General features: G+C 41.4%; 1 protein-coding gene across 1 annotated transcript; it reads right to left on the reverse strand.

The window, feature by feature from the left end:
* Positions 1 to 4,538: 4,538 nt before the first annotated feature.
* T265_14710 (hypothetical protein) lies at positions 4,539 to 6,873 on the reverse strand (the record flags this gene model as incomplete). The annotated part of the gene is made up of 2 exons (XM_009174881.1): positions 4,539 to 5,263; positions 6,714 to 6,873. Coding segments are annotated over 2 exons (885 nt in total), but the record flags the coding sequence as incomplete, so codon positions are not given.
* Between the last annotated feature and the right edge of the window lie 5,043 nt (positions 6,874 to 11,916).

An 11,916-nucleotide genomic window follows, 5' to 3' on the forward strand; every position in this document is an offset into this window, starting at 1 on the left:
TTATGCTGTCGTAAGAAGTTCAAAGTAGAAGCTTATAGATTCAAGGTGTTTTTTTTGGTTTCAGGAAGTCTGATAAACATTTTCGGGGGTTCTAACTGCTGTGTACCAGATTTGCATGCCAATAAATATGATACATTTGAGGGCACTTGGATCCACTAGTCAAATTAAAAGCTTATGAAAATTCCATTGTTGCCCACGGTTACCGGAGGTCGGCTGATTGCGAAATCTCACGTCCGAAAACAAAGTGAATGTTCTATGCACCAAAATTATTAATAGTCTCAGTGAACGGACTGTTGTTTAACAACATCAGCAGTGATTTCTATGAGTCACAGGAGTCTCCTGGTGTTTTTCTTCATTCTGTAGCACAAATTTGGTGACATACTGACACAGAAAATCTTTGTCCTGGACGAACATAAATGAGACGTATGGCCTGGATGTGCGCAAGGCTTTCAATAAACACCAGAGGCGCCTTGTACTTTAATGTCCAGTAAAGACGAAAGACACGTAAGTTAAGGAATTCCAACAAACTGTAATATACTAACGTTAAAGAAGCCAACATTATTCGAGAGGCAGCAAAGGTGACCTGATTCATAAGAAGAGTAGTGCTCAAAATTCCCTAGCTTAACTCCCCTTTCGGGGGGAACAATCTGAGCGATCCCCGTTTCGATTTGTCTCGCATGTTTACTTTACTGTGACAATTCTGCTGACTCCTGTTTGTTTTTTCTTTTAGTACCTCTAACTGATGAACCCCAGGAAGAGCGAAACCGGTAATATGCTGTCTGAAGTTTCCGTCGACGTAAGACACCCCTGAATTACTAGATAGGACTCGCCCATAGTCGCTGTATTAAACACTCGAGTTTTTCCTTCTTAATGCCGGTTGGGAATCACCATTTGATATCAACAAATTTTCTGTTGGTCAAATGTATTTCTTACCACTCAATGCTTCGAATATCCATTGTGAAGTTCATTTTATGCTCTCAGAAAAATGCACATAACATGTTTAAAGTTAGACGATTTTTTTCCAACTTTTTTATCGTGCAGCATCCAAGACAAATTATTATTCCCCAATACAGTGTGGCTAGCGAGATGTAATTCAGACACAACGCAAGATGTGGGTAAACCGTACGAAAAAATAAAAGCCCCTTGTCAACGTTTGTGAATTTTAAAAAATCGATGTATTTTACCTTACTTTGGCAAGTAAATGATGGGGCTGTCCTGCAGCCAATGGTTGTGCAACTTGGGGTTAACGAACACGGAAGAAACAGTATCTCAACGCTTAAAGTAACGCAGTTATTCGCAACAAGTGGCTCCAAGTTCACTGGAAACCCCTCACCACAGAAATCAATTTTTAACCATGTTTTCTCGCTTTTGCTTAAAAGATGAACAATGTACTAAGAAAGAAAGGATAATCAAGACACAATTGAGAAAGAAAAAATATATGAGCATAAAGGAATGTTTGTATGCAAATCGGGCGTCACCATGTGTAAACTGGGCTGTTAAAGCAAGCAGCATATCGACTTTTGAAAATGCTTGCAGAAACAAAGTTTGTCCCGAGTGGCTTCGGACCACAGTAGCTCATTTTATTTGATGCACCAACAGGCTTCCTTTTCCCACTTTAAATATATAGGGATCATATCAGGCCGAAAACAATAGGAAGCTCGCTATTCGTAATGCACTACGCATTAGGTTGTTGAAAATTCTTCGACAGACCACGACTGGTTTCACCATTTTTGGGGTTCATCAAGTAGGAATAGCCCCCGAGTTTCCGGGGACTTGAGAACGAAATACACTCATTTGCATGCCAATTTGGCTTTGCGAGCGACTCACAAACGGGAGATTCAGTGGGCTCCAGGTGAGTCTCTCGCAATTATTAATTCGGTTGCAAATGAGAGATAACTGTCATTGTCTGTAGTCCGGAACCAGAACCTTGAGCAAAAATCGAGGATGATCGATTTGCGCGTGTGCACCCTGATATCACAGGAAAAGGCTAAACGTGAGAAGACATGCGGCCGCTCTGATTGAGTCAGACAGTCTCGTCCAACAGCGCTGAGTAGGAAAAGGCTAAACGTGAGAAGACATGCGACCGCTCTGACTGAGTCAAACAGTCTCGTCCAACAGTGCTGAATCGAAAAAATGAGTCGATCGATAGACCAGCCGGTTATGGGCTATTAGTGCCGCAGAGGAAGCGATAGCTTCTTTCGATTTCGCAGCCAACTTGGTGATAAGCCAAAACGTAGTATCCTTGATGCTTGAAATGGTCTGCTTATTTGTCGTTTTGTGTTTCGCTCCTTCATTGGGTGTTGAGTTGGATGACTTCACATACTACTATAACTTTTTGAAACCCAAAGGCACTCTTTCGAATCACTTTTATGCGTTGAACACTAAAAAGCATTCTGCTTCGCCAAGCTTCGCACGGGGGGTGACAGACGCATGTGGCGTATCAAACCTATAGACAGGATATGTATTTCTACTTCTGAGAAGTTGAAGGAAATTTCCAATGAGGCATACATTATTTGGTTCATTATTGCTGACTATGGTATGCAGTCAAGAAATAATTTGACTCAACTACATTTCTGAAAATACTGGAAAACTTCATCTGTAATTGCAAATTGACGTGCAGCATGCTTTTATAATTTAAAAATAAAGAGGATCCGCTATTTTCAGTTCAAGAGCACGCAGATGCACTTTTGTATATAAAAAGCCCGAAGACGGAGTCTGCTTGTGTGTGTTTATCTTTGAGAATGACTGAGTGGCTTGAAAGTGACGGTTTTTCTCGAAGACTCTGTCTTCCAAACTGGCAAGCAAAGGTCAAACAAAGTATATTTTGAGAGAAAATTTGTTCGGGAAGCAGTTATCCCAAAACCCATTCAAATAGCATCATCATCTGGTTCCGACAACCGCTTCTGGTAAGCAAGATTGACAGGCCATCAATGCCCACCCTCTTCAAAATCGACAACTGTTGTCAGCTTTCCGGCCATATGAAGCTACATACGAAGAGCAGACGTCTAATGAATTCCAGCGCGTAAGTGGACCAAGTTAGGCGATACTTGAAAGTAGTCATTAGGCAAGACGATAGCCAAACCGCACGTAAAATCTGGTTTATTTCATCCATTTTAGTAATATACAGGTTTCGTTGTTTCATTTGCCTTTTTGGAGATCAAATTATCACCTCGTTTTTGTACATTGCCTGAACATTCAAACGGACAATGAGATGTCGCGGGACGAATTTGTTTGCACTCATCAGTTCGAGTCACATGAAGTCCCGATCACCGAGTAGTCATAGTCTCGTCGTGCTTGAATAACCGACTCATGTCATCTGATTCTACTTGAACCTCATGGGTTCCGTAACAGCTACTTTGGCCTATACGTGATTCATTCGTGTTTGTCTACCCCCTTCTGAGGGTTAATGTAACAACTCTCACACGAATCATTCCAGCCATGGAGCCTCCCGCTTATGTGGTGCCGATTCGTAATATTACTTCTCATTAATTAATCATGTTTTGTCAATTTTGCTGACACCCATATGCACCAAGTTCCCGGTCAGTAGTGTAGCCGATGTCTCAGCGAGTTTAAGGAAGACAAACAAATGGCAACGGGATGGCTGAACGGACAAGAGCGGAATTTACAAAACGGCATTACCAGTAACGGTAACAATAGTGACAGATGGCTGCAGAGTAGCAGTACTCAAATGTCAATCACGATGAAGGAAGTGATGCGAAAAACAGAACTGTTGATTTTTTTCAACGGATTACACATGATCACATTTCAATTTCCGTAAGCCAGGATTATTTTAGTCCTGGGCCCAGAATGAAATCCTAGGAGGAATGTTTGTAGCCGTTCACTAAATCTCTGGGTCCCAATAGTTACTCGGAGTCAAATCATCAGTGATTAGTTCGGGATATCGAACAGATATTTACTGGTTGCGCAGTAACATTGAAATCGATATATCTCAGTTTACAATTCATTCGGCCTCTACCAGCGAACAAAAGGAATAATGTTAAAAATCTTTTCCTCATGTTCACCGAGAACTGCAGTAAGCAGCTGGACAAAAGTACAACAATGAGCAGTTCTGTTGGCTAGCTTAGCTTTTGTACCCACACGCACGCTTTTATTGCTTAATGCACTGTAACTACATTTCCATCCATAGTCCGTTCAGGTCTCCAATACAAGTGCGTTCACTTGACTTTTTCAAGGCAATCTTATCGAGGTCGCATTGTAACCATTTCTTTATACCGTTTGAAAAACAGTGATTTCCGACTCACTCCCAACCAGCTGGGATGTTTTCGGATGCAAGCAGTGACCTAACAAAAGGCATTCCTACTGAAACCTGCCCTGGTGTCTATCGCCGCATGTGCTCGATTGGAAAGCCTTCATTTTTTAAGTGAAACAGTGTATGCCAACTGACCTCGACAGGCAGTCAACTCAAACTTATGCTTGCTGCTGAAAAGAATCATCAGAATTGAGATAATACATTTAATTTTCCAATTTTCAACTACTTATTAGTTTTGTTACGACAACTCCGGACAATAAGTGATCTAATAACCGAGAGTGTCGTAGTCCGCATGACGACCGTATTTGGAGTAGTCGTTCTGTGCACCGTAACCCTTTAGCTTGCCATAGGCGTCATACTCGCTTTTGCCCTTAAGTTTTCCGTAGACATCACGACCTCCATAACCTTTGGAACTGCCAGAATATCCATACTTGCCGTATTTGTCAAATTCACTGGACACGTCACTCTTGCCGTAACCATCAAACTTGCCCTTGGCTTTCAGTGAGCCGCGAAGGTTGAAGTTGTTGGCAACCTTCTTGTCACCGTATTTCATGGCCTGGCCGTAACTGTTGTACTCATTGTAGTGTTTCTTCTTCCCTTTTGTGTCGTGTCCGCCGCCACGACGGAAAGTGGTCACTTGCTCATATTGGCTTCCTTCGCCCTCAGTACCAGTGCCGTAGAAATTTCCTTTGGCCTTCAGACCAGCGGTGATGCCATAATCATCGTCACGGCGAGCCTTACCACTCATGTAGTAACTCCCGCCTTGTGTGTAGAATCCATCATCCTCCTCGTGTCTCTGATTTCCAAATCGGCCGGCGTGGGTGGAACTGCCGCTTCCGCTCAACTCACCTTCCAAATCATAGTCATATCCGGACACTTCGTTTCCAGTGGCATCTCCGTAGCCGCCCCTGTAAAAGCGTCCCGTTGCAACTCTTCCTTCTCCCAAGCCAAATTTGTAGCCTCGTTTGTAACCACTGGTAAGTGAGATGGACACTAAACCCACCAACAGAAGACAGATTGGCTTCATTGTGTACTGCAGAGACTATACTACTCCCTTAGAGTCCAACAGTTTTTATATGGGCAGTGGGGATTATAAGTGACCACATCATGTGCTAGCGGTATTATTTCGCGTCATTAATTTGATCTGAGGTTGTGTGATCGAAACAGATCGATGCAATTGGCTGCATCCCAATATGGTGAGTTTCGAACACATGTACCGAAAATGATCTTATTGCGCATTAGATAAGTTCATCTGTTCCCTCACTACGTTGCAATATCAGAACTAAACATAGACAGACAGTATTGAAAAACATGCACTCTGATCGCGTCATCGCATCAATATGCAGTGCAGTTAGCTGGTAGTTTGCTTACGAATTTCCCTTGTGAATTAGCCACCGCTATTCGCGTCTTGACAGCGGTCATAATTCTTAGTCAAAGAGTCGAACTGTTCCAACCACTGAAACACGATCACCTTCATTTGTCACCAATTGTTGCTCTCTTTTCTGTGTTCTAGTGACCATCAACCCCAAGGTTAGGGTAGTCAGCAAGACAGTCTTGGATTGGAACTGAATATATGGCCTAATGTGTGAACGCGAATCATAGGGGCTAGAAAACGAACGCAGCGTCAATTTCAATCACGTCCAGTGAACCTGTTAGCGTAGATGTCTCATTTAATGAACACACCCATGGAAGTATAAAAAGCTGGTATGGGAGTATAAAAAGCTTCCACATCTACCTTAATAACATACACAACTGAGGATAAATTTATCCAAGGGAATAGGTACGCCTCTGGTTGAAATTACAGGACAAACCTGATTACACTAGTGACTCACTTTGCACCTGACGACGGCATGCATGGAAAGGCTCACAACCTAGAAACTGAGTGAAGTATCCAAAACAGCCACTGCCCCTGAAATGACCTTTGCCATGATCTGCACATCCTACAGGCAACATTATTTCACTTCACGTTTCGGCCAAAGCTTATAAAAGCTTCATACACTAAACAATATGATATGTTAAAATTACTTGCACCTGCCGAGAGTGATGTAAACGCGTTCACTGACTTCTGTTTTTTTCAGATTTGCAAACAAGTTGTAGTTGGTTTTGCTCTCACGATGTTTCACTCAGTGACAATTGATTAAAGTAGTACATATCTATTTTTGGCAAGTCGGTAGCATATGAAAATTTTCTGGGCTGTATTTGAGGATTGGTGCATAAATACCGAGAAATACTTAGCTCATTCAATCAGCCATTGGCCACAACTAGTTGACTTGATCGTTACGTTTGTCCGAAGCTCTCGAGGTCGAAATGACATTCTCGATTGTTTCCCGTTGCAGCTACCCAGTTTTAGTGACATCATATAAGTACAGTATTGAGAGGTTGTGCCTTCTGATGAAGACGGAACTGTTAAAAGAAACTTGAAGAGGTCAAACAGCCGTCTCACCTGAAAATGGCCGTGCAGAGAAGACTATTCTTTTGGGTTGGATGAAATACACCGTTAGTTTTCCTTTCGGGTTAAAGTAGTTGAGAGCTACGTTAACCCTCTGTTTCCAGGCTAGAAACTTTACGAACCTGAGGCACTGTGTAGAAACTGCATCTCTTCCACTGACGGATATACGGGCTCACCACAGAGGACGGGCCCTTGAGGTCAAAGATATATTTTCCCAGATAGGTGACCTCAGAATAAGGTATAGTTTGCGCTAGGTAATTTTTTGGTCGATTTGATTACTCTACCATGCATTTCTCTAAAGTTAACTTTCAGTCATCATGAATAGTCTCAATCCATCGTTGTCGTCTACTAAGTAACATATGGTTCCCCACACAAGGCCAACTGACTAACAAATGAGTGCTTATAGGTCCGACTGATTCCTAGAACAGCGATAATGACGTATATCCACTATCGTATAAACAGCGTATCTATCAAAAATAAGGACTATGGGACAGTGACGATCAGAATATTCGTGCATGGATTTCACAGGGTGAATTCGTTCGTCATATACTGTTGTAGTCGAGATGTGATGCAATTTTAGTCCTATCCGACACAACTACTTAGAATGAGCGAAACATAGTATATAGTGCCTGATATAATATAGTGCCTGGATATTCATCGGATGCGGTGGCTATAGAACTGAACTTCAATCAACTTATCTTTTTTCACCTACTCGAGCTGTGCAGGACTTTGGTCAGAAGCAAGTAGATAGTTGCATCTCGACGAACACCAATTCTCATATCAACTGGGTTTTCAAGGGAGACCCCGTTGAATGAATGTGACGAACAAAGGATGCTCTTGTTTTATTTGGTATAATATTCGTGATATCGCAGTAAATTTTCATAAAGGAAACTAATCACAACGTTGCTGAAAAATCATTTACATCCCACAACCGTTTCGGCCCTTTTTTGGGCTCATCAGGTGGGCGCAGTCATCGCACTTCTATCAAATTTATGTTTTACTTGAACCCAAACTCTCTTGGGTCTCCCGTGAAAACGAAATTGATTGCAAATGAGTGTGTTTGTCGTGGTATGTCCCATTTGGTTTAAAGTAAAACATTAGGTTGGCGTCAATTCTGGGATTGCCCGAGAACAGAAAAATCGATCTTGGGCTGTCGAAGAGTTTCTGCAACCTTGTGAGTACTTTCCTTCATGAAGATAATTGCACATTTAATAACTGTTGGATGCATCAATTCGACATTTTTCTTGATGCATAGCAGGAATTTGGTGCTCCTCTGTGATGGTGCGCGGTTTTTATATATACCGACCTTGACTAGCAAATTTTTGTTCAGTAGCAAGTAATGCAAATCAAACATCAAGATTAGAAATTTTTAAAAATTATTTTTGATAAACCCTATTCTGATCAGTGCATACCTAGTCGTAAAATAGTCAAACCAGTCAGACTAGTGAAGATTGAGCGGAAGAATTATAAAAATTACGGTTCGTCCAACGCAATAGACACGTTATAGTGATGACCACTGACTGGCAGAAAAAAATTAACTGACTAGATACTGCAGTGTCCGTGAAGGTGTGCGTGTGTCACAAGATCAGGCATTTCTAGACACTTGCACAAAGCTATTCTGGTAACAAACAGTCAAACTGAGTGTGCCCGTTGTTGCAGCTTTGATCGCTGTTAAGTGATGCTTTTGAATCTAATTAGCTAGTTGGTTGGAAACCTGTTGGATTATTCAGTCTTTAAATATTATGAAAAATATGACCTATGTTAACTGTGTAACCCTATAGTCCACTTGAACCCAAATTGGAGTGTTTTCCGCAAATGCAATCAATATGTTTATTTTTTCACCAGTGACCCAATGAGCCCCCCTCGTTGATGATACCCTTCAACTAAATATGCTGCGCAAATGCTGCTTGTTTCCTATTTGGCACAATTGGTTTTTCGAAATTGACGGGTACGAACTCAGGAGGTTTTATCAAAAATAGCTTTCCACGTGAAAAAGTACTTTCGGTAATAACATGCACTAATTGCAGCATGCACAAACAAGCAAAGCCTACAGGTGGTCAAGTAGTATTAGAAATGGTAGTTGACCGCCTGCGCTATCGTTTTGAATATTATTTACTGGGAGGTAGCAGCAGTAATTCAATTTTTGCCTGGGGCATATCTGAACATAGACATTGGATACCGCTAATCTATTACAAGTATTGACAAGACCAATGCTTTCAAATGACTTGTTAGATAAACTGCGCAGTTTTTCAAGGATTTTTAGGAACAGTTCCACAACCCTGGTTACGCAGTTAATTAAAATCACAGCTTGATTCGTGAGATTCCGCGTTTACGCGGATAAGCCGTTTCAGACCACCCTAAGATACATAGTCATTGCTATTAAACCGCGGTTTCAACCATTCCGGATACTGACTAACCAATTTTGTTAACAGCACGACCCATAGCTTTCCAGAGGCATATTCTCACGTTGTTAATTCCCATGCCAATAGTATTTCCTCGCACTAATGATGTTACTGACTGAACTGCGAAATAATATATCATACAAAACAGTCCACGTTGACGTTCAAAAGCGATGAGTCTAGGATTGCCCATAGGCCGAAACAATGGAAGATTCGATCTCAAATTGAACTAGCTTAGCGGACCGCATATCGGAGACAGGAACGAGAAATTCAAAGTATAGAGGCCAATTGTAAACTCACATATTGGGGCAACCTCAGTCGCTGACGAAACTTAAGGCCCATTCGCACTTTAACACGCGCACCTGCGAATTTCGCGTAAAGGTAAGAGATGAACAAGGCGGAAGAGATCACGGGCACATGATCTGAAGTTCTCTGATCCAGAAGAAGCTGTCTTACTGTCTTCACTGGTAATCCACTTCGTCGGTGATTCACAAAACTACACTTTGGCCGAACGAAATTGATGGTAAAAGACGGATTGTGAGGAGATAGATCGATGGACAGACTTAATATCTAACATGCTTTACAGTGAGGCCTGAAACTTCAGAAAGTATCACTTGTAAACGTCAATTAACTTGAAGAAAAAATTGAGCCGCAGTTTACCGAATAGTCAAATCTCTGTAAACCGAGTTACAATTATTAGGTTTGATCAGTTGAATGGCGAATGGACGGTTTTATTTAAAAAGTGTTGTTTGTGAGAGTTTGTTTTTGAAAAAAATACAAGGTCTTAAAATGCTTCTTGTTTCTAAGACAATTTTTACAAAGGATACACGGCAGTTCCATGTAACTAATCTTGAGCTGAATCAAGTTTTCTACACGGCTTGTAGTGTTTTTATAAGGTAGAACTTTCAATCAGATTAGGCTCTACTTTGGCGGATGAAAGTCACCTGCCGGAAACGACAAAGTAGGTTATGGGGCCTTTCCTGAAACAGTCAACTCGCTGCCTAATTCAGGTGAAGCTTGTTGCAGTTTTTTAATCTTTATTTTCAGACGGGTTATGTATAAGTACGATCTAGTTTGATAAATTGCAGTCTATTGACCAGCGTAGTTGGAATGTCCAACTCCGACCGTATCAACGGATTACATGTGAAGGGGAGAGAGCAGGATTTAAAGTTTGAAAAACAAACTCCAGGTACTTGTTGTACGGACCATCAGAAGCGACTTAAAATGGTCCTTTGTAATGACCTTGCACTTGGAAACTTCCCACATCCCCAATTGTCTACCAATATCTCGCTATCAAGCCGGAATACAATTTACGAAGTTGTATCCTCATTGGGAATCATAAACAAGGTGAATCATCAGAAACTGGAAGTTAGTCCAAAACCTCTAGCTCATCAGTTAGGGTTTACCACTGCCTTTTGGATACCAATTATTGATCACCGTACGGTTATCGTCCCATTGGGTGAACGTTAACGAAGGTCACCATGCAACACCAGAAAAGTATCAAACGTCCTGGCGCTGACAGGCCTTGTTGGAAGACCAATTACCTGGCGGGATATTTTACATTTATCACCGTACTATCAATTGACGAGTAGTGAGTTTATTTTCAGGTTTCAAATGCTAATTTCATCCCGCAAAGAAAATAACTAATGCAGACCACTCTAAAATACATCCAAAGCTATTTTAGATTCTTTGCAGGTTGGATTAAAACAATGCAAAATATAAAAACTGCCGGCTAGTTGAATGCGATAGGACAATTCCAGCCGTAGACCAGCGGCAAAAATGAGGTTTGGCGTAACACATATGACATTTTGGTGGCATACCTGTAGGTATCGGAACTCCCACACAGTATGAAAAAGATCAGACAGACCTGATTATTCCTTCCAATCGACTGGCTACGTGCCAGTTGTTCCATAGAAGTGTATCAACACACCATGGCATCCTCCTTAAATACCGTGGTACTCAACTATGTGGTTGATCTCCCCCTCATTCGGAAATTTTTCTGTCGGTTAATCTGATCTAATCGTAACTATTAAACTACTACGTTCATGGTATTAATTTCGGATGGGGTGAAGTATGGTAGAATCTGTCTGAAGCAAACATGATTACACTGTAAAAATCGCGCCACAAGAACCAAACATTAATACGTTCCAACCCGGATTATGTTTAAACAGGGATGAATTCAGTCTCGTTTAACCACAGTTCTGTGTCCGGTGACTGATCCTAGTACTGTGGTCTTCAAAAGCGTGTCGGCATGAACTTTGTACAAATACCAGTTAAAAAATACACTATATTATGCTACTATCGCATAGATTTCTCTCTGAGAAGCACACAGTCCATGGATGAGTATAAACAGGTTACAAACCATCAGCTTTCGACACAAGCATGTCCGGGTTTGCGCGGCAAAATAGATGATTTCTTGCGTCTCTTAATCAGCCCAAGCGACCACACAAAATGATGAGAAAGGTGTCCCTGTCCTTCTTCGACGTCCAGTTTAAAATCATCATAAATACTCCAGAGCACTCGTCAAAATTATGACCAATAAACCCTTAAAGTACTGGGCCCACTTGGATCCAATCTACCGCATCCAAAATAAAAATTAGAAAAATTAAGCCCGTGCAAATACAGATGGGCTACTGTTTATGATGAACATTGGCGTACATAGCAACTGATGGTTTTGGTATGGTTTTTCTGCAGAGATCAGTTTAATCGTTGATTCCTCACAGAATCAGTGTGTTATATCATTTAAACATAAAGCCTCATCAACTACTCACAAGTAGCCCGGTTTTAACCAGAACATT

This window comes from Opisthorchis viverrini (genome assembly GCF_000715545.1).
Source record: "Opisthorchis viverrini unplaced genomic scaffold opera_v5_246, whole genome shotgun sequence".
Taxonomy (NCBI): Eukaryota; Metazoa; Platyhelminthes; class Trematoda; order Opisthorchiida; family Opisthorchiidae; genus Opisthorchis; species Opisthorchis viverrini.